The following is a 23,861-nucleotide window of genomic DNA, read 5'->3' on the forward strand; positions in this document are numbered from 1 at the left end:
GTTATCTTCTCATTGGTCCACGTTAAAGCTCGTGGCTGATGACACCACGATGAAACCGTGTGTTCAACTGCAGCAGGCGGCGCTGCTGCCACCTGCTGGTGTGGAGTGAGAACAGCAGCTGGCAAAATGAATTTTTGAAATTCAGGAAATTATCCAGTCTCTTTCTTCAGACATTTAAATTACATATATATATATATATATATATGTATATATATACATATATATATATATGTATATATATACATAAAAAAAAATATAGAAATATATATATATATATATAAAAAATATATATATATAAATATATAAACATATATGTATATATAATACTATATTAAACGTATTTAAACAACTTATACATGTAATAAGGCAAACAATACAACAGAATAAATGGATAAATAAAATGCATTACAAACAATGAATATGAATATGCACATACTCAAAAAGATCATTTTACTCTATCAAATTAAAAGAGAGAATTTCAGTACAAACAACAAAAGCTATGTTTTATCACTGTCACACACATGAGCGAGGTCCAGGTCCAAGGTTTTTATTATTGATTTATTCCTCTGTTGAATAGGCAAATTATTCAGCAAATAAGCTCTTATTTTGAAAGAAATACAGTCAGTCAAGCACTTTTCAAACGTTGAAAATATTAAAATTAAAGCATTTTCAAGGATTCCATGAAGGTACAGAAGTGTTCTTCTCTATCAGAGCACTTGTTTTATATGAAGCTGAAACGTTGTAAATTTAATGATCAATAACACCCAAAGAAATCCCTAATGCTTACTGCAGCATTATAATTACTAATAATAATACATTTTATTTTAGGCCCCTTTAAACTCGTCCATTTCAAAGAGCTGGACACAGAACAGTCTGTTGTAAATGTTTTAATACTGATGTTTAAATATAATAGATTCTAAATTGTGTCAAGAAAATAGAGAAAAATCATGTGAGAAAGTTACCAGTCAACAGTAAAATCATAGCAGCGACACATACACAAACACACAGGTGTGGACGAGGTTTACTGCTGTGCACACTGGTTCTCCATGCTGCTGTTAGAGCTCACGTGAATCATCTCCACTGTTTTCTGTTTCTTTGTCCTCTCTCCTCTTCTGTTCTGCTGCTGGTTCTCGTTCATCGTCGTCTCTGTGCCGACTGTCACCGGAGAGCTGCAACATGGAAACACATCAGTGTTAACAGAGGTGGAAAGTAACTAAATACCTTTACTCTAGTTACTGTGTTGACTACTTTTTTTGTGTATTTTGTATTTTTTAAGTACAATTTAAAATCAGGATTTTGTATTTTACTTGAGTACGTATTGACTCAAGTATTGTACTTAGTTACTTTATAAATCCTATCCGTTACTGAGTAAAAATAAAAATTCAGCACAATGAAGACGTACAGAGGGAAAATATACAGCAGAACCAGACCAATGATGATGTGTTAGCACCAGCACTGGTGCGTGAACATAGAGGGCGTGGCCAAAAGTGATGTCATATCCTGTGTGAGCTCCAAAATACTTTTGGATTTCTGACCTTGTCATATTTCTACTACCCTCACACCCCACGCAAAGTAACGAAGTAACTTTTACTTAAAGTACATTTCAAATGAACTACTTTCTACTTGAGTACATTTTCAGATGACTACTTTTACTTGAGTAATATTTCGGCAAAGTATTGGTACAATATTTTAGTACTTTTTCCACCTCTGAGTGTTACACAGAAACACATCAGTCAACACCTGTCTAATCACTCACACTTCAATTTGAAGCTTATTCTAAGTTTTGTTCTGCGTGTCGTCATTGGACACTGCAGACAATTCAGTTTGTCACTCTTATTAAATATTACACATTAGGATGTCTGTTAATCACAGAAGTGTCTCAATGTTTTTGTTGTTTTTTCATTTCTGTAGAGTCCATTTCTCTTTTTCTCATTATGACTGAGAGGACTTAGATGAAAAACTGTGTTGGTCCAACTTAAACCGCACTTTTAAAAATACATATAAACTGAATTTGTAGGAAATGTAATTTTTGGTGGCTTCCAGACTGTGTTCTTGAAGTCAAACTGACCCTGGGTTAGGAATCACAACAGGCTCCTCTGCACTGATCTTGACACACTTGGCAGGACACGGCTCTGTCAGCTCAGCTCCTGTAACATGACACTGATGATTATCACATGGTCACACTTCACAGATCCACTTTCAGCGTCTCATCCTGACAAGACCAACTTCACACCTTGCTTTGTGTCGCAGCTTTGTGTCTCAGTTGTAAGAATGATGCCATCTTTGGGCTCTGCAGTCTTATGATGCATTACATCTGTCTCCATGGTAACCAAGTGCTCTGCCTTGTCATGTGTGCTTCCCTCAGAGGAGAGCACAATGTCCACAGGAAGCTTCTCCTTCTTCCTCTTCTGGATCACATTCTTTTTTGCATCTGAAGACAAAAATCGCAGCAACAAACCAGTATTCAGTGTGAGCCAGTATATGTCAGTCATGGTTAAACATCAACACGCTGACAGGTCATGGCATTATTCCACTCACCTCTGGGCTCATATTTATGTTGTAGCTCCTCGACTCGCAGCTGTAGTTTGATCTTGTCACTCTGAGCCTGCAGCAGGAACAGAAAGAATAATAATAATAATAAAAATAATAATAATAATAATAAATAATGGAACAAATATCACAGGGACTGCAGCACACACACTAAAGTACAACTAAGAACTCTGCTTAAGTGTTGGCATATGTTATGGCATATATAGACTCATCTGTTCAGAGCAACCTCTCACCTGCTTGAGCAGCCGTTCAGAGGTGAAGAGTTTCCTCTCCAGCTCCAGAGCTCTCTGGCTCTCTGACAACGACTTCATTCTCTGCAGGGAAAGCTCATCTCCTAGACGCTCTGCGCTTTTACTGACGACACACAAACACACAAAGTGTCGGTCCAGTACAAGCAGCTGATGCATTCAGACCAAGTCAATGACAAATCTCCATAGATTGACTCACACAGTGTTGTTGAGCTTCATTTTGAGCAGGTCAGTGTAGTAGGTTTCATCCTGGCCGTCACCACTTAGTGCTGGAGCTTCATTAGCCGACTGAGTCTTCAACATCATCTACACACATTTAGAATTCATCACGACAATTATGACAAACTCAAATATGAATTCATTACTCAACTTTGAAGGAGCATAATGCAGAAGCGAGCATCAGCATGTCAAACCAACACACATGGGATCGCAACTAGATCACATTCACTCTCACATGACCTTGAATGGCATGTGTCATGCAAAGTCATATTCAGGAAGTCCTGCACTTTCAGAAAACGTACAATTAGCAAGTCTTGAATATGATGAGGAGTGTTTAAATGTGTTCTGAGAGCAGCATATTTTTACATTTATACTCAAATGTGTACCTTTATTTCATCATCGAGCACTCACCTCCACCTTCTCCAGTCTCTGCAGTTTGGTCATGAGGTTCTGGATCTCACTGTTCTTCTCTGAGAGCATGGACTGGAGTCGCTCTAACTGAGCAGGGTCAGCTCTGGAGCCCTGCAGCTGCATCAGCGTGGCTATCTGGACCTGCACAACACACACTCACAGAGTGTCACTTCTCAGAACTCACAATGTCATTACTCACACACACACACACACACACACACACACACACACACACACACACACACACACACACACACACACACACACACACACACACACACACACACACACACACACACACACACACACACACACAGAGTAATGACAGTACCTTCATGCGCTGCAGCTGCTGTTTGCTGAAGCCATGTTGTTTCTGCAGGGACTGATACTGGACCTTCATACTGATCAGCTGTCTCTCCATCGCAGCACGCTTATCCTCCAGCTGAAATACAAAAAGGTTCACATATGCACACCAGATGTTGCATTTCATTCACACTCTTGTTCCTCGCGTATGCTTGCAGCTTAAAAGTGTAAAAGTTGTTTTGATTTTACCTCTCCGAACAAAGAGTTCCCTTTGCTGTTGGGATCCTGAGCTTGCTGCAGAGCTTGATCCAGCTGGACCTGGAGGTCCCGGTTCGCCTCCCGAGATTTCTGTCATGAGACACAAACACGTGTTAAACAAGTTCAATCATGGAAACAAGATCTCCATCTTTGGCCTTTGCTCTTGTGAGTGTTGATGCTTCAGGTCATCAAACAAACAAACAAACAAACATGGCCTCAAAGACACAGTCAGTGACCCAGGTCAGGTCTGGTATTATGTCCCCACTGCTGATACATTTAGTTGAACTTAAAATTCATTCATTCGCCCTTAAGACATTATTAAACTTCATTTTTTATAAGTAAATAATCACCTGATGATTGAACAAACTGTTATTTTTTATATATATTATTATTTGATATTTATATCAGGAGCCGAGTCGGCTCTGTGGAGGCAGCCATTTTGGACCATCATGTTTTTACAACAGCTGAAAATGGACAAACTAAACGTCTTCTGAGTTTTGATGCTAACTGAAGGCTACGTGGAGGGTTGAGGGATATTCAGTCTTTTTAAATGTATCTTGAACATATGACTTTGGTTTGTCTTGAAACACCTTGCTCTACTTGCCTCTAATGAATTAAACCAAGAAACAGCCTCTTTCTCCCGCTCCTCTTTCTCCTCTGTGATTCTCTGCAGGTGTCGCTGTAGGCTGCTGTTGGTCAGCTGCAGCTGCTGCTCTCTGTACTGACACTCCTGCAGAGACTGCTCCAACTCCACCTGTTGGACAACAAATATACAACATCCAGGGTTAGCTTGACTTCAGGACAGGATTGACAGGATTTAGACCTGCCTCTGCTCACCTTAACAGTCTCCAGCTCCATGATCTTCATCTGCACCTCCATCATCTCAGAGGTCATGGAGCTCTGGGTGTTTTCATTCAGAGCTTGCAGTTCCTCCAGTTTGTTATTCAGAGTCTCGGTCTGCACATCGAGTTTGTGTTTCAGCTGTTTCTCGTTCAGCTGAGATTCCTCATGAGCTGACTGCAACCTCAGTATCTGAGAAAAAGTACATCACACATGACATATGGAAGCAACATGGACCATACCTGTGAAAATACACATAACTGTTTGTACGTTCATGACTGTAACGACCAAGTAAGCAGCTTAGCTTTAGTTTTAATGTACCTTGTTATTGAGCTCACCGACAGCCATGTTGTGGTTCCTCTCCAGGTGCTGCTGCTGTTCCAGGAGCTGCTGTGTCTGTTGGTTCTTCACACAGTCAAAGTCTGACTTCAGTGACTCCAGCATTCGAGATTTTAACTCGATGTCCTTCTGCAGCGAATACTTGTCTTGCTCCAGGGCCTGTGTGCACACATAACACAATAATCCACAGGCTTTAGTGTAAAACAGTTTGTTTTCAGGATGTGGATCTTTCAAAACCCAGAAACATCAACGTGAATCTAGCTTCACAGGTACAGACAGACAGAGGAAGGGGAGAAAATGGACTGGACTTACCTCAAGTGCATTTGTCATCTCTACCCTCTGCTCTTCCAGTCTGTTCTGCAGCTCCGCCTGCTGATTGAGGAGATCTAAGCCAGCCTGAGCAGCCTGATGGAGCTGTTCCTCCCTCTCCCTCAGCTGGCTCCTCAGCAACTGCACCGACTCCTCTGTTGCCATCTGGAATACAGAGCGAAGAGGACATTTGTCAATACTTTCACCTCCTCGTACGCCTCCATGAGGATTTCAGCCTCCGATGGGGAAAAGAACACCGCTCTAGTTGTCATGGTGAACCTGAGAATCTGCGATAGACAGCAAGGTCGATCAGATTGGTTTCACCTGGCTTCCATGTCTGCTCATCCTGGCTTGGTCTTTGTGCCACCAACTGAGACGCTCTTGTTTTGGATTCGTTGAACCGGGCTAAGTCATCTATCCTGGATATATGAATCCTACTATTGAGCAACAGGCCCCTGCTCAGTGACAACAAGTTTACATCATCGTTATTAGGGTCTGTAACTGACCATATTTTCACAAGCGGTTAATCAGTCAATTATTTTCTTGATGTATGAATTATTTATTTATTTAAAATTAAGTTTAAATTAAGTTTTTTCCACAAACACAGTACATGAATTGAACATTTGACTTGGAACAAGAGGAACTGTATTTATCTAATTTAAGGTAGCAGTAGGGCAGCAAATAACAAAAATGAGTCGCTCAAACAGTAATAAAATGATGTTCAAATGTAATGTTGTCCACAAATCATAATGATTCAGTTTTAATTATTTTTTTCTTAATTGAAGCGGACACAAAAAAATATAGAGTTCCTTTATCGGACAGACCCACCACTGTCAGTTTGTGCTACATTGACAGTTTGTCCCGTCACTGACGCACTAACATGGGGCTCCGCTTCATATTTGTAACGTTAAAACCAGTTTTAAACGTTTTACGTAACATTTACTCGCCTAGTGTTAGTGACATTAATACGTTAGTAACAGGTGATTTTACACATTTTTAACCAACGTCAACAAACATGGCGCTGGAGCTATTTTCCAAACAACTGTTTATGTGGTCACTAAAAACTCCGTTTCACACACAGTTTCCCGTGAGGCGAACGCAAACCACCTTACAGTAGGTGCCGAAAGTTACTTGGGTTTCAAAAATTGACATTATATCACAAAAAAGGAGTGTTTTTACCTCGTCAGTGAACACTTTACAGTCAAAGCGACGACAAACCGCCACCGTTTGAATCCACTTCCGCTGAACTCAACTATCGCGATACGAGACTGTGTGAACGAGACTTGTGCTTGATTGGTCAGATATTATCCAGCTGGTGCAGCTGCTCCATAGACAGACCGCTAGAGGGCAGTGATGCCTCAAATTATTTAATTGTATTATATGATGTATTATGTATTATATTTATGTTTTCACCCAAAAACACACATTGTAGACGGTGTAAACTGTTCTTTTAAATCACATAATGTATGTAATGCAATGTCATTTTTTATGATTTCATGAACAAATGCACAGATGCACACATAGTTAACTTCTCTTTAATTTAATTAAATCTTCATCACACTCAGTTTCCAGTTTGTATTACACTCGAGCCACGCGTCCATTACAGTTCACACAGGATTCAGACGAGATCGTTACCATTACACGAACATCAGTGCATTCGCGATGATGTTCTTCACGCCCCCTCTGAACAGACACACTGGAAACACTGCATGTGTTTTTACAGAACGTTGTAAAACAAATAGTGTTAATATTTCATCATCTGAGAAGAATCGTATGTGTAGAACAGGCAGATTTTTCCTCATATGTACAGTCCACAGGTCGTGTTCTCCTCAAGCTGCAGCGATGGACGCATCATCAGGCTGTCGACCCTGAGGCTGAGGACAAAAAAAAGACAACAGTGACTGAGATGATGTATGTTGTGATTTGGCTCTCTACAAATACAATTGAATTGAATTGCTTGTGTGTGTGTTACCTTGACAAAGATGCGTTGAGGCAGGTATCTTCTCAGAGTGTGTGTGTTCGTGGTGGGGCAGCGGGGCAGGCTGATGTTGAGCTGGGGCAGTGTTTGATAGCCAGCCATCAGAGGGTAGTAGTTATAGAGCATCTGCTGCGCAGAGCCAGGGAGGATACGGAGACGCACCTGCACACACACATTCACACTTTATTCATGTATCTGTTACATCTGCTCTTGTACCTCACTAATAAGTAAGTAGGTAACCAGAGAGCACAGCTGTACCTGTTTGAGTCCAGAGAACATGAAGGCATCAGAGGGTTCAACTGCCATCTCCACCTCCTGCACCTGAGCTGTTCTGTTCTCTATGTGGTAACGGACTGCAAGAGACTCCCTGACTCGACCAAACGATGGTAAATCTGCATCACACAAAGCTCGCTGTTAGAGGAGAAATCACCAAGCAACGTACAAAACCAGAATATTTCAGACATTAAATGCATGGTGTGTCATTGCTGCCACTCAGGGTCTCTCTCTCTTAATCAGAACAATAACGTTGGGTGTTGGGTAACTGCATGAGATCATGAGATTTGGCTCACATTGTGGTTAAGTAACTGATCCTCTTGGCCAACACAACACATTCTGCATTGGTTTCAAAATAAAAGCACAAGCGGGTTGGTGGATTCACACGTTGTTTTTTATATTTAAATGCAGAAATGTTACATATTATATAGTGCTGTGCAATAGGTTAACGCACGTTAACACACGACACGTTTCCATGACGACTGACCGGAAAAGGACACGCATGACGTCATGTTTACGTGCTGCAACACCGGAGCATGGATGTATTATATGAACTGGGGCGGTGCTCTATCCAGTTCATATAATACATCCATGCACCGGAGTCCAGGCACCGTTTACCAGTTAGCTCCGTTAGCTGCATTAGCCCCTTTTAGCACCGTTAGCGTTAGCCTATGCTGGAACTGGAGCCGTCTGTTTATTAAAGGGAAAGAGCAGCGCTACAGATAACCAGTGTACCTGTGTACTGCGTATGTGTGCATGTAAAGTTTAGTGTTACTTTCCAGACTCGTTAACAATTTTCAATTAATTTTTCGTTAACTCCTTAACAATATGATGTGTCAAACATATAAAGTGCATAAGAAGTACGTAACTAATTAAAGAGGGCGTATACAGACCAGCGTGGATGTAGAGCGGGACAGACTCCAGGATGACATGAGGTAGTGTGACTGTAGTCTGGATGAGAGGACTGTCTGCACAGGACGGCTTCCTGTCCAACAGAGACGAACCACAGTTACCAAACACAGCAGCATCACATACATGAAGTGAGAGAGAGTCCATACCTTCTCCATGATATCAAGTACTGTCCTGTAGCTACTGTGTTGTTGCTGTTGGTCAGTGGTGGAGGTGGACATCGGAGACAGAAACACTCACTCGCAGATTCACCAGTCTGCAAGACCACTGAACACACACATGAAATAACAATTACACACTTAATAGTCATTTTTAACAACAGGCAGTGGGTCTTTAAATGCACATGGGTGTGTTTTAAAGTGGTACCTTCCTGTAGCTGAGACTGAAGCTGTGCTGTGTTGCTGGTTACATTAAGAAGCTGCAGAGAGGAGGAGGCCAACACCAGAGGCCAAGGAGACGAGGACACAACGTCTGTCATCAACAGGAAGGGAATGTCCATCGCTACACGGTCCAAAGACTCAAACTGAAATCACACAGACAACACCGGAGAGTGGCATTCACCACTTATTATATTCTACATAATCAGCATAACCACTGACTCACTGTGTAACCTTAACACACGACCACTGTCCACCGTATTCTGCAGATTCTTTTATGAGGCACAAAGTTAAAATATGCAAAAGATTTAAAAGACAGAATAGAAAAATAAAAACTAGAATGGCGCTTAGGCCAAACCTTTCCGTTCACCAGATCCATATTTTAGGATTTACTTCAGGACACAAGAGGACCTGATTTAGACATAACAGAATATCACACACCTTTGTGGAGACAAACTTAGCCGACACTTCAAATGGGACCACAGTCTCTATGGTAACAGTTTCATCCTGCAAAACAAACCACCGAAAAGAGGAGGCAGATAAGAAACAAAGCACCACTGAATATTTCTTATAGGCAGTGGGAACTATTGTAGAAAAGGGGAATAAGGTTCTTTGCCTTGTGACATTTGCAGACGATCTGTTTTCCTTCCACTGTGGTGTCGATGCTGTAGGCCACGTGGAACAGGAACACACGTGGTCCAGTCGACACACACCTCACATATATGCAGCTCTCCAGCTGGGAACAAATACAATTAATCACATCCTCTGGAAACTGCAGTGTAAAATATTTGATCGTCAATGTGTTGGTACCTTTTCGCCTGGTTTCAGGTCTCCCAGCGGAACATCAGGGAGCAGAGCTGGTGCAGCATCATCACAAACCTTTGATCCATCCAGTGTCACGTGTGTGGTGTGGCCCAGATTGGCATCCTGGCCTGGACACAACAATACATACAAACATAAATGATATATTGTGCACTGATCTAATGCCCTGTGTCCAATGATAATGTTTATATGATATATAATAATGCTGTTTTGTGAGCTAAAGGCTTCTTGTCCCCGCCCACCCCTGTGCTGCTGCTGTATACACACAAATGCGGCTTCAGTCAGTGATAGTATTGCCTGACAGAGCCTGTTTTCAGATAAAGGACACAGCATACAAATAATGTTAAATAGTTCAGCAAAAGAAATCAACTGCAGATTTAAATAATCATAAACCTTAAGGAGACAAGAATCAGTCAATTTGACCCGTTTGGTTTGTAACAGTAAACAACAGTATTTATTTTTCACTTGTGTCACCGTACCTGGTTTGAGGCCAGCTGTAAGTTTGACATCATTTGCCACGCCCTCCTCATGTGATTGGACAATGAGGCCAATGCAGTACATTTCATTGCTGAGAGCAGGAGGCTGGTGGCTCAGCTTAACCGAGATCTTTGGGACTCTGGAAATGATCCTGAACAAATAAAAAAACAGAGAGAGAGCTTTTCATACAGTAATTGATGGTCATGTGAAAACAGTTTTCTTATTATATATCTGATCTGAGCCTTACATGGTGCTGTGCTGCACGATCACGCTGTTCCAGTCCGGCTCTGGACGCATCTCGGCGCTCCGTCCCCACCGGCGCGAGGACCTGCTGGCCTGCAACGCTTCATGTGTGGAGGCTGCATCTCCACCTGCACCTCGCCAGCTCAGAAACACACAGCGGCCAGTGTCGCTGCCCAGCATCACCTCAATCCCGGTAATCTAAATGAACACAGATCAATCTTCAGCAATGTTTACAGTTACAGAGAGAATATGAACCATCACTCACTCACTCTGACTCACCTCAATCTTCTTGCCAACGTCTTCAGTCTTTGCCACAAAGCTGAAGTTGTAGCATTTAGTTTTCCCAGGTAATAAGCTCATACTGTCCTGACCTGACGACTCCACAACACACCATTGGTTGTACTCCTGCACAAACACAGTAGTTCAGAATTTATGGAAAAACAACAGTCAGTTGTTGGCTCGTAATGAACCTTTCCTAATATGCAACATAGATAATATTTAGATTTTTACATTTAAAAAAAACCCTAGAGTCAAGTATAACCTGCAACAGAAATACAAGAGTTTACACAAGAAGGATCCTGGAAAAACATTAAAACTGCTGCAGATAAACAGTGTGGGACAGTCACTTTTATTGTAACTGGCACGTTGCACTTTGTGGGACTTCTTCAAAATCAAAGTAAAGCCGTGTTTCACCAGTTAAATGCGAAACACAGATTTACTCATCCCCTTAGGGAAATCCTACTATCCAGGAGCTCACATAAATAAATAGACAACACACTCCCAGTAAAAGTTGTTTGAAATAACTAAATAATGCCCTGCAGATACTGAATCTCATTTTCTGAGGGATAACGTTCCTGCATAACACGTGGCAACATGTGTGTCAGATTAAATATTCTGCCTTTCACTGCCGGTTGTTTTGTTTTCCTCTCAGGATGTTGCTGGCTGAATTAAGCAGCGTATGATGCCTGAGAGTTCAGATAACAACACGAAACCCACTGGTGCTTGTTTTGAAGTTATTGTGTGTACCTGGTTACTGAGGCTGACAGCCAGCTTGTTCAGTGATACAGGATGAGGACAGTCGGCTCGGAGGAAAACCTGAAGCTGGATGGGCTGGTCCACATGAAAACTGGGAGAGTGGAACTTGGCCTTACACTGAACTGTTGAAAAGGCGTGGAAGAAAAGAATGAATGAGTGTATGAGTTATTTAGCTGTGAACAGCTTCATAGAGTATACATGTGTGAGGACTTACTGAATGGAATGTAATCCTGCACTTCTATACTAAACTCATTTGATCCAGATAAAGCCATGCGGTCGTTCCACAGCGACGTGGCAGCACTGACAGAGGACGGATCACAGTCCAGCTCTGGGTCAGGAACCTCGTTCTGGTGGAGAAAAGAAGAGAATAATAACATGCAGAAGAATGATCTGTACGGAGCATCTTGTGTTTTTATTGAACAAGCTCAGTGATGAAGTCGCCTTACCTTTAGCACTTTGTGCAGATTTTTCTCAATCCTCTCCTTTTGCTGCTCCTTCAGGGTTGAAGCTAATGAGCAAGTGTATAAATATAAAATTATTTTGACATAATATTCCCGCTTTTACAACCACCACATATTATTCTCTCAGAAATATACGATTAAAAATGTGTAACCTAAGAAAATCAAAGCACCCCCCGTGACTCCACAGGAGGATAAAGCGGTAGATGATGGATGGAACTAGCAATCGAGACCATTCACTCCTCAGGAAAATGTCTGACTTGATTGAGTGAGAAGTAACACTCATCATAAAGAGCAGAGTGGCCCCCTGAGGCTGCTACTTCTGTCATACATCTGATGCTTTATTCTTCAAAGCAGGAGACGACATCCATTTTCATAACCAGTCTATGATTTAAAATATAAAATGGACAGCACTCCACAAAGAGGTGGTCCTTTTCCTCATTATGCACAATACAAGAACACTAATAAAAAAAATCCATCAAAAATACATGTCAAACGTGTTTGGGCGATGCATAAACACCTTTAACGGTCACATTAATAATTCATCCATCCTTCAGCAGACGGACAGCATTGATGGCCCACTAACGGCACAGCATTTGGTTGTGGTCGTATTGTGCTTTTGTAGCTTACCTCTGCCCAGAAGCTCCATGCAGTAGATGATGTAATCTTTGATACTGGCCATCAGATAAGCACAGCGCAGAGCTGTGATCAGTATGGCTGTCAGGAGCCCCCACCAACGCTCTGTACGATAGTCGCACATCACATAGTCCAACAGCCTGATGACACAACAAACATACACACTTTTTAAGACGATCTGTGGATTATAAAACCAAAGGTAGAATAAGAAGTGAACAATGACTTCAGATCATTAAGGTCTGGTATTAATCTGTCCTCATTGATCTGATGACAGCCAGTTCAGACACAGTAAAGGTCTGAATGGCCCCAGTGAATCTTGAATGCATCCTCAGATCATAGAAACCACATCCAGAGCTTCTTTGAGGATACATGTGTCCACATGTATCCTCAGATTAGAGACCGCCTCCTTAGCTGATGTCGTCTCATCGATAGTACTTTAACTGTTAATCTAATTCTTTTATCACTTTTCATAGCTTTATTTGCAGCCACCACCACACAGGGTTCACATCAGATTCAAGGAGTTTTGACACAGCTCAGACAGGTGGGAAACCTGTAAGAGCTGCCTCTCCCATGGTGTCCACTTTTATTGATTTGCAGCACACGCCTCTGTACCGTCAGACTCACTAAAACTAAATGATGCTCTTGCAAACGGTCATGACATCAGTGTGGATTTGAAGAAAAGGCAAGGGAAGCCAGATCTGATAATACACGTCCAGGATATCAGGTGTGAACAGCTGTACTCCTGGAGCCATCTGGCCATGATCGGATCACTGAGGACAGTCATCAATACCAGGTCTGCACGGGGCCAAAATCTGCGATTCTTTTGACAGATCATGTGATTTGCATCCGTTAAATAAATTGTTATTTTAAATACAAGTACTACAGTGTTAGCACATTGTATAGCATCAAATTATTAACAACTCTTAGCGACTCACTATTTGAATCATATTAAAGATATGAGACGCCATTAAACATTAACAATAAGTCAGGTGATTATACACATCTGTCTGACATTTCTGCAGTTTTAGTCGAGAGAATGACAGTTTGAACCTTTCATGACCAGGTGTTTCTCTAAACATGTACATGAATATCAGGGCACAGGTGTTTTATTGACATACAAACATGTTGTTTCCTTACTTTAGGGCTTTGGTGTAGTCTTTAGCATGGTAGTATTCCTCTCCCATAAGCACCACTAAGAAACAGACAGGAAATGAGTGTTAGACAAAGACAGGCAATCGCAAAGCATCTGCCTTGTGGGCATGAGTGTCATTTTAACTTTTAGTATTGAAAATGTTAATTAAATGATAGAAAACATGGTCTTATCATGGTCTAAATGTTGTATATTGTCCTGGGTCATATTAAACACTTCGTACTCAGCTGTTGTCCACTGATCCTACAGCTGTGCATCCACACTGGTCTGATTTGATTATTAAGTATTGTGTCAATGATACTCACTGAGGTGACTCTTCATTCTGGGGCACTTGTACTTCTTAAACTGGGCAACAGCATTACTGAGCAGTGCTATTATCACCTCCTATGGCAACAGAGACAGAAGCATGTTTTAATTCACAGTCCAGGCGTGCAGTATTTCAATGGAATAAGCATCAATATTTAAACAGCAGAAGGTCATTGTTCTCAGGAATGTGAAATATTTTATTGACACTACCATGGGAAATATTTAACACTGATTTCATTCCTGTCAGAATGAATGTCTCATGTGTGCCTCCACTTACAGAATGTGGTACATCTCTCTCTTTAACCTGCAGAGCCAGAATCCCCGTCTTCTCCTTCTCTGCATCTGGAGGATCAATACCTGAAAAACAAACACACACACCTTCATAAACATCTGTCCAGAGATGCTTAATCACTAAGAGATGATGATGTCATCATTCTGAACATTGTCATCCAACACTGTTGATGTATATAAAGCATTAACCCAAAAAAAACCGTGTGTGTGCCTACTCTGGTGTCCTTGTCTCCATGGTCTCTGTCCATAAAAGTCCAGTCCTCCACTCTGGGTGTCCAGGGGATCAGGGGAAGGATAACCAACTCCAGCCTAGAAGCATCAACCATTAGCAACTGCTCATTCAGATAATGTGGCTCACGTTGTCTGTGCTGTGCTGTGTTTTCCACAGAATGGGCCCAGTGCACAGCAGTCACTTTGACAGGCCACAGTCGGGAAATTGCAGGTGTAAATAATCAAATTAATAATGGCTGTGTTCCATTTAGCTTCCTCAGACTCAGTGTGCATGCTGAATCAGTGATACAGTCTTTCATGAATGCAACAGAGCCATTATTACTGTGATCACACCTGTGTTTCTCCTGCTAAAACATGGCTGCTCCTGCAAAGGGTCCATTAATTCAATCTACGGTGGTGTTATTCCCTTAATTGCAGCATTAAAGCGTCTTCTACACAAACAATTTACTGTAACGGTCAACCCATGGCCAAGAGGAAAGGTCGCAGAGAAGAGCTGCCCAGCTTGTGTGTGTGTGTTCACTACTGGTGTGTAATAGGGATGTGTTAAATGCAGAGGAAACATTCACTATCACTGTGTGTGTGTATATAATGTATACATTATTCATAGCTTTAGTGTGAATTATACCAGTGTAGTAGTAAAAGGTGTAGTGATGGTACTTGAACCCAACAGCTGGAGAGGGTTCAGTGGTCAGTAGCAGTGTAATCACCTGACAGAGTTGCTGTGCCAGCTGCTTCCTCTCCTGGCTGTAACAGGCAGCCTGCTGGTAGTAGAAACCAGGGTTCTGGGTCTGGATGGCTGTCAGACCCAGTTTTATTGCTTCATCGAAGAGTTCACCAAACGACTGGAACCTGACAGGAAACACACATGAACACACAGGAACACACAGGAAGAGCCGTTTCATCAGACGTGTGCATGTGTTCTCATAAAACAGTCAGGACACATTATCAATGTGTCAGCTATGGGATTTATTAGAACAGCATGTTTTACGATTTCAGTGTCCACTCCAAAATGTCAATATCACCTCATATCTTGACATTGAGTGAAAGGAGTGTGTGCATCTTACTGTTTAGACATCCATGCAGCATGTTCAAAGGCCAGTTCAGCACTGCCGATCTTCTTCTTACACAGGTCAATGTGCTTCCTGAACTGAGCTATAGCATCTAGAGGAGTGTTGTGCTGGAAACACAGACGGCAGATCTACAGAGACAAGAAGAGCAGAGACGGGCAAAGTGTCATCATTGCTACAATACATTATTTCAAAAACACACAAACGGAGAGAAACACACCTTATAGTTGATGAATCCAGCCATAGTTTTGATTTCCAACATGTTGGTTTCATGGGCTCTGAGCTCATGGGCAAGACTGTATGCAGTTCTGTAATACCTGCAAAAAACACACACACACACTTAGGTTTAAAGGCCAGTTCAGATTATGATGCTTCATAAGTGTGACATCTACACATTCACACATTCTTGCAATAAGAAAATCCTAATGATTATCATGATGATAATTAACATACCAAACAACTGCTGATATAGTATAATAATGGCAGTATTTCATGAGTACACGACAAGAGGACTCAATTCAGATATTATGAAAAACTTGTTGATACTGATTTCAATTATCATCTCCCCTGTTGAAGCCAAGCATTACCATCTGTGACAGTGACTGATGAATAACATGTACCCAGAGAGTAGAGCTGTGCAGAGCACTCTCTGGCTCTGCATCTCTTTAGTCCTCAGAGGTGATGACAATAATTATGCCAGTACAACCAAAGTGTGAATGTGTGTCCTCGCACTCACTTGAGAGCGTTCTGCGTGTCCTGTTTCAGCTCACTGAAGAAAGCGATCTTAAACTGGTGTCTGACGAACAGCAGCTGAAAACACAAAAACAGCTCTGACATTTAAAATGTGCTTGTAAACATCGTCACATTACTTCCATGTCTACCTTTCATGCTGGGACATTTGTACAGTGAGTATGCAGCATTCATTTGCACAGAGGTTCAGGGTGAAGTGTGGCTGATGATACCTGATGTGTGGTTTTGTTAAGAAACTCCTTGTGTGATTTGACACGACGAATCTCAGTGTAGTAGTATGTCTGAGCATGCTCATAGAAGGCGTTCTCCAACCTGCAAGATCACACGCATTATCTAATGGAACCAGTAGAAGGCCACACCTGTAACTTAAGCTTCTAACCTGACTTTCCAGCTCCCATTGCTGTCCATGCAATATTTATTGAATTGTTAATTACCTTATAATGTAGCCCACCAAGTGGTCAGTGTGCGGCAGCACAAAGAGACTCTTGCCAGACAGATCACAAGCATTGCAAAGAGCAGCTGCTCGCTCTGATGCTACCAGGTCCTCTCCTGTACACACAATACACACGATTCAAGCCACGAACAGACTAACAGACCCTGATATCTCACAATATCAGGGGGAGAAAGTAAGTTGTGTTGATGCATCAACATTAAAACTAAACTTTCATCAGCCTCTTTAAATGTTCCAGTTATCAAACTGGCTTTTGTATTTAGAAACCATTCAAACCACTCAACTCCTTGCAAGTTCCCCAGTCTTCATAACTGTATTATAAAGCTGAGGCCAGGATTAAAGTCCACAAATATCCACTTTGTAAAAAATGATACAGATGGGACATAAAAATGTAATCTTTACCTGGAGGTAAAGGGGTTTTCTTCTGAATTAAAACCACAGCCACCTTGGTGTTCCTGCCCTGAAGACTGGTCCTACAGACAAACAAACATAACACACACATGCACATGAATGTTACTGCTGCTTTGTTCCTGTAAAGGATGTGCAGGAAAGTATCATTGACTCTCCCTTCACTTCCCTGCCTACACTATTGGGCTTAAAGGAATTTGGGGTCAAAAGTTTTGCTTCTCAACAGAACTAGTGACACCCAGCTCCATTTCACTATTATCAATGAGGCAACTACACACACAATGAGTCAGACATCACATGTCAGTGCTGCAAGTGTTGAGTATAATCAGGGAATAAAGTAAAAAACAAAAATAAATATTGATCTATACCAGGACACATCTCTGTTAGCTTACATAGAAACAGCACATTGTATAACCACTGCATGTTCACACAATGTCCAGCATTGTTGTCACTCACTGTGACGCTCACTTGGTCCTTACAGCTCTTTGTGCAAACTCTTCTCAGCTCAGTCTATGCTAACTGTTCACTGCAGTATGCACACTATTCTGTACATAATAAACACTGCATAAAACACTGGAAGTCATGAACAGAGTCTGTATTGTTCACACAGTGAACAGAAACATCGTCATGATAATGCATAAATAATAATACTTAAATTCAAGTGATTTAATTACACTCAACCACTTTAAACGGATGGTTGCTAATTGGATTCATAGAGAAACAGCATGTACATTTCTCTATTCGAAAACTAGAACCATTCACCATAATGACAGTGGCCTCTTAGCTCCAGGCAATACACACACTTTCACACCAAGAATAAAGTGCAATATTGTGAACATAACCTATCTATCTATGTATCAAGCTCTCTATCTCTCCATTTATCAATCTATCTATCCATTGCTAGCTATCAGCACTAACATAGAACACTCATTATAAACCCTGTATTACTAATTATCATATTATCATAATAATTGAATGCATTAATGGGGAAATTGGCTGAATATGTTTTACTAAAGGCATTGGCTACACACAACTGCTCTGAACACTGTCATTAATTGAGATCATCTACAGAAAGAACACTAATAAGATCTATAGATAAATTGACAAATAAAAAAGACTAATAAAGCAGCTACCTTCGCTCGCAGATGTCAATTAAACTTTTTATGAAAGAACATAAAGCTAAACCGACCTGACAATCTCCACTTTTGTGGCACATTCAGACTGTTTTTCTTTCCACTGTGGGTCATCCCAGTCCAGTTCATAGAAGAGAACGACTAGAGCAGGTACTAGGTTCAGATGCTTGTTCATCCAGCCCGTCTTCAGGATGCCTTTAGGGATGTACCACTCGTAGGAAGTTCGCTACACAGACAGAAAACACATGTCTATTTACAAACACAAAGGTTATACAGTTCATACACCTAAATATACTAAAACATTGTTCTCATATAATATCAACTTTCATAATGACTTGTTTTGGCGTTTTTCTTCATGCAAACAAACTATTCCAATGATGTCATATTTTGTTTGCTGGGATATCATATTACACTTGTTGTTTATGAATATTTCTTGATTTCTCTATCCATCACTCACCTTAGTGCGACATTTTGGATACTCGTGGTCGCCTGGGAGCACTTTGAATGAGATTGGGACTCTGTCTGCTCGTCGGTTGGCACAGAAAGCGTCCCAGATGGCTCGGTGCACTGCGTTGAACACCACATCCAGGCCGGTCAGCGCTACAAAGGCCATGGGCCGACAGCATAGCTCTGGAGGAAGCTCCCACTGGGAACCAGCCATCATGAAGGTTTAACTATGGATACTCCTGCACATGACAGAGCAACATTCTGGAGTCAGCACAGAGGACTGCGTGTTTATGTGGATGTCAAGAATGATTAAGAACTGGAAACACATACAATACAATACAACAGAATCTAATAGACAGTGTCATTACAGGAGCTCACATGTTAACCTAAACCACACAAAGCTAAGTTAGTTTGGGTTAGAAGGAATCTTGTACTGAAAATCTTACTTTGTTTGTTATTTAATCACCAGTTTATGTGTTGTGATGGACTGCAGTTTCTCCAATACAATATGATATGGTATACTTCATTGTCCCCATGGGAGCATTTGTTTTGGGCTCAATGGTGCTGTATACATGACAATCGATAAATAAAAAGTACAGCATCACAGTTCATAAATAAATAAACATAATAAAAGGAGAGGCAAACGTGATGAACCAAACACAGAAAGTTTAGTATGGTCCTAAACTGTTTATAAAATATAGTATAACATTGTGTTGAATGTAAGGAATTAACTTACATTCTATAGGTTAGCGTCAATGGCATTGTTCATACCATTTATGTTGTTTGGGCTTACTTTTGTGTTAATATTCATATCAATGTTATTATTTTAATTACCTCATTGTTGTTTCTGCTGCTGGTTTATTTTTCCATGTCAATGTATTGCAGGATATTATAAATAAATATATATCTATACCAAAAGGTTTGGGGGTTTTTTAACAAATCAAATCACAAAACGCCGATGTCAGCATCAGGCATGAAGACTCAGAGGATTTAGGAGGAACTTAACGATGTCACAAGACTTAGGGTTAGCAAATCACTAGCTAACACTTCACTTATTTACATGGTGCAGACTGACGTCTCTTTCTCCTCAGTTTCCTAGTCTATTGACAGGTAGACATTTCTCCAGCTCCATGTAACTATGTGCTGTGCATTTAATCATCGGAAGACATATAATTGCACTGGTAATGTGCAGACATAAATAGACAAACTGTTGAAACAAAAGCGGAAGTGATATAACCTCACTTGGCTAACGCTGCTACCCAGGACTACTGTTGTTATTTTAGCCTACAGTTTATCATCAATTAAACGGTAGAACATGAAGTTGAATGTGAACTCGGTGATGAATTAGATAGCTACTTACCTCAGCTGCATTACTTCGAATGAACGAGTAACGTTGCTAGCTACAGCTAGCCGGTATGAGCTAGCCAGCTGCACTTTACTCTTGCGGCTATCAGTTAGCGTTAGCTTAGAGGGCGAGGTTAGAGATTTCACAAATATATAAACGCCAGTGCCGTTTTACTTCAGCGCTGCCTGACTTCGTTTGGACCAATTTCAAACTCTGGTCGCCACGTGACAGCTTGTCACTAATGTGTCAACATCTCTGAAGCGAAAAACACGAGATAGTTCAACAGCTGTTTTTCAAGCATCAACAGACTAGCTAGCTAGTTAGCTGCCCGTGGCAGAGTGTCACTAACACTTCCGGCTCGACGTTTCAAAATAAAACCACTCTGCATAAACTACATCATTATCACTTCAACGAAAATAAAAAAAAATATATAACCTAATTATTTTTTGAAGTAATAAAATCATCGATACAGAATAAGAGTGGAAAAATTCCATCATTTTTTTTTTTTTTACAAACCACTGGGATAACAATATAACAACTATAAATAGTTTAATGACAGCAGTATAAATACATTTATAGTAGGACAATAATATATATAATATAGTAAAATAATATAATACAAAAAACATTATAGTACAAACTCAAAAAACAATGTAAAATAAATAAAATGTAAAAAAAATAAAAATAAATGTAAAATAAACATAATGCTTGTGCAGAAAGGACATATATATATATACTTAATTTATATAAGCCTGTATATAAGCCTGTAAGCTAAATACTGCCTTCTCTCATATATTAAATTGATTATTAATCACAATTACTTAGATGAATAGATAGATTTAAACACATGCATGTGTGGCGCTAAACTGCAGCGCGGTATAAAAAGGTTAAATGAAAGTTGCAGCAGGAGTAAACGCGTGGAGTCCTGCAGCTTCCTGTCTGTCTGTGTGTCTGTCTGTCTGTGTGTGTGTCTGTCTGTGCTCCTGAGCAGACAGACAGGCAGCCGCATCCTCCCACTGCGGTCTGAGGAGGACACGGACTCTGCTGCAGCTATGGACGAGGCTCCCGCTGGCGTTATTCATTCCCGGCAGCTGGAATACCGGACTGGCACCGGACAGGACCGGGGTGTGACCCTGCTCAAGCCCGCTGAAGGTGAGGGTCCTGACGGCGTGGATAGATGCGTCTGCCGTGCGTGCGTGTGTGTGTGTGTGTGTGGTGGAGCATGTGGAGCAGAGCACTGCATGTTATAGTAGTGACACCTTCATGTTCATGGGATTGATGTGGGATTTCTGTGTGCTCTGTGATGATGATGATGATGATGATGAGGATGAGGATGATGATGAGAATGATGATGGTGAGGATGAGGATGAGGGTGATGATGATGAGGGTGACAGTGTTATTGGTTGGAGTGTTGTTGTGTTTTTGCTCGGGTGAACATGATGATGCAGCTGAATCAACGCAGCGTCGTTGGTCATTAGTACAGACAGAGGCTATTTATTATTAGAGTTATTATTGTGAATGAATGGATGAATGGACCTCATGAATGTCTTCAAAGTCAATCAATAACATAAGCGAGTGTTTTGATGTCTAAAAACATCTGCTTTTGCAAAAAAAAATGTATTTATAAGTAGTTATTATACTAACTACTATACTAACTATACTAACTCCCTGTAAAGTCTACAACACATGCCTGATCCTAACTAAAACAAACAATACTCTTAAATACATCATCCAATCCAATCCAAAGCACTTTAAAACCACCACAGTGCTGTACAAAATAATAAATACAAGACACAAAAGCTCACACCAGAAAACTAAAGTAAATAAAGAGACATAAAACAAAAGTATTTGCGTTTTATTGCACCAATAGATATGTCAAGTTTAAACATTTTCAAGTGAGGAGTGGTGTGTGTGTGTGTGTGTGTGACTGGGAGGTTGAAGCCCCCTCCTCATTCATTCATCCGGGCGTAGAGATGCTGTTGTCATGGAGACGACTCGGCGTCTCCCTGACCTTTGAGGAAGGTACATAGATACTGCGTCCGTGGTCAGAGAGTTGTTTTTTGCTGCCCCTTCATCGAGATGAGCGTAGAGAAGAGGAAGTGCAGCCAGAGAGTTCCCAGCATTCCCACGAGAACTGAGTCAAATATTTATCACTTAGAGTTAGAATATAAAGCACAAAACAGGCATCAGCATCAAAACTATACTCCTGCCACACCCACAACATCTGTGGGAGGTTTTTTTTTTAACATTTATAGACAAAACATGCAATGAAACCTATTTAATCTGAACACATACTGTTTACAGTGAAGAAAAAATTATGGCTTTTATTATGTATAATTTATGGAAGTGTAAAGAGACTAAACATGCATACACTCTATGTCAAATTTTGTGGCCCACATGGTGAAGCAGTGGGTAGCACAGTTGCCTTGCAGCAAAAAGAGCCATGCTTGTGACCTGGTACATGGAGTTTGCATGTTCTCCGTGTGTGTGTGTGTGTGTGTGTGTTTTCTCCAGTTTCCTCCCACAGTCCAGAAACATGCAGAGGTTGTTCATCTCTCATGTCCTCTGGGATCAGCTCCAGAGGCCCATGACCCTCAAATAAAGGACCAAGCAGTAGACAGTGAATGATTAACATTTTATAATCATGGCTTAAGTTGTTGTTTTTAAAGCCGATTGACCTTTTGACCTCTGTTACTGTGCTGAAGCTTTAATGTTGACACTTAGTTGGGAGTATTATCAGCATAATGGCAGATGTAACTGTCATACACAATAAATGTAACTAAATGTAACCAAATATAATGTAAAATAAATGTAACTGCTCCGTAACATGTTGCTAAATAACCTTCTGTATTTATTACTTATTCAATTTCACTCGTCGCATGATGCATGTACAGTGACACACTGCGATCTAGTGGCGGTGCCGTCACTTTTACCGCCATGCATTGTGGGAAATGTAGTTCATGGTCAACGCATGCCTTAAAGCAGCAAAGACCTATTTTAACACAGATTTTAAAGACCAAAAATGATGTGGCGGGCCACATCTGGCCCCCGGGCCTCGAGTTTGACACGTGCTTTAGATAACAGCATCTGCCAAATCTGTTGGGCCCAGTAACGAAGGACACCTTCAAACTGTCAACGTGGTGATCAATGTCACTATACACAGAAGTTTTTTGAGTCAAGGTCTAGCTGTTATTACAGGAAATATGGGATAGAAGTCATAAAGAACAGAATACCAGGGCTATCTTTAGATCAGGGTTATTAACAGTTCATCATAGCAATCTCTGTTTCTGCAGAACACTGAACCAACCACACTCATGCACACTTACTTACTTTTAAAGGGATTTGAGTAACGTTATATTATGCAGAGCTATAGTGTTACAGACAGCTGCCTGTTTGCAGAGACAGACGAGAGACCGTGTGGACGTGGACATCAGAGAGACTGGGTTAACAATGTCCCAGTGAAAAAAGCCAGTAATGTTACCATCACACAGCCTTTTTCTAAGCTCTATGGGGGTTTCTCACCATATTCCTATGCACATAAGTGCTGTGTCATGATGCAGCAGCTCAGGTGATTGGGTTTCACTTTCAAAGGTCTGT

The 23,861-nt window shown here is 41.0% G+C and overlaps 2 protein-coding genes across 3 annotated transcripts; both read right to left on the bottom strand.

Moving 5' to 3' along the window:
- Window positions 1–1,021: 1,021 nt before the first annotated feature.
- On the bottom strand, window positions 1,022–5,642 carry spdl1 (spindle apparatus coiled-coil protein 1; the record flags this gene model as incomplete). Its single annotated transcript, XM_083906506.1, has 13 exons — window positions 1,022–1,169; window positions 2,069–2,147; window positions 2,234–2,431; window positions 2,539–2,605; window positions 2,784–2,904; window positions 2,998–3,104; window positions 3,429–3,569; window positions 3,760–3,870; window positions 3,981–4,079; window positions 4,594–4,743; window positions 4,827–5,021; window positions 5,151–5,327; window positions 5,481–5,642. The coding sequence occupies 13 exons, from the start codon at window positions 5,640–5,642 to the stop codon at window positions 1,022–1,024; spliced, it is 1,755 nt and encodes a 584-aa protein (XP_083762632.1).
- A 1,408-nt stretch (window positions 5,643–7,050) lies between these two features.
- trappc11 (trafficking protein particle complex subunit 11) lies at window positions 7,051–20,589 on the bottom strand. 2 transcript variants are annotated; one of them, XM_083906497.1, is made up of 30 exons: window positions 20,280–20,589; window positions 18,930–19,158; window positions 18,529–18,698; window positions 17,334–17,404; window positions 16,915–17,029; window positions 16,693–16,792; window positions 16,467–16,540; window positions 15,951–16,047; window positions 15,728–15,861; window positions 15,371–15,512; window positions 14,648–14,741; window positions 14,419–14,498; window positions 14,141–14,219; window positions 13,823–13,877; window positions 12,680–12,825; window positions 12,038–12,099; window positions 11,806–11,938; window positions 11,583–11,713; window positions 10,836–10,961; window positions 10,561–10,754; window positions 10,316–10,464; window positions 9,825–9,946; window positions 9,631–9,750; window positions 9,456–9,521; window positions 9,004–9,160; window positions 8,787–8,904; window positions 8,622–8,713; window positions 7,714–7,847; window positions 7,450–7,617; window positions 7,051–7,351 (listed from the first exon to the last, which is right to left on the bottom strand). In XM_083906497.1, the coding sequence occupies exons 2-30, from the start codon at window positions 19,134–19,136 to the stop codon at window positions 7,307–7,309; spliced, it is 3,381 nt and encodes a 1,126-aa protein (XP_083762623.1). In that variant the 5' UTR covers window positions 19,137–19,158; window positions 20,280–20,589; the 3' UTR covers window positions 7,051–7,306. The 2 variants fall into 2 exon arrangements, with proteins under 2 accessions (XP_083762623.1, XP_083762624.1); XM_083906498.1 differs by lacking the exon at window positions 20,280–20,589 and adding an exon at window positions 19,366–19,469.
- Between the last annotated feature and the right edge of the window lie 3,272 nt (window positions 20,590–23,861).

This window comes from Microchirus variegatus, assembly GCF_963457635.1.
Source record: "Microchirus variegatus genome assembly, chromosome: 19".
NCBI classification, from domain to species: domain Eukaryota; kingdom Metazoa; phylum Chordata; class Actinopteri; order Pleuronectiformes; family Soleidae; genus Microchirus; species Microchirus variegatus.

What these genes read in the sequence shown, in the direction of transcription:
- trappc11 (XM_083906497.1), bottom strand. Translation starts at nt 19,136, where the DNA reads ATGATGGCTGGTTCCCAGTGGGAGCTTCCTCCAGAGCTATGCTGTCGG. An exon ending in ACGTTGGCAAGAAGATTGAG is followed by an intron (nt 10,755 to 10,835) that starts GTGAGTCAGAGT and finishes GTGTTCATTTAG; the next exon opens with ATTACCGGGATTGAGGTGAT. An exon ending in ACCTGAAACCAGGCGAAAAG is followed by an intron (nt 9,751 to 9,824) that starts GTACCAACACAT and finishes ATTTGTTCCCAG; the next exon opens with CTGGAGAGCTGCATATATGT.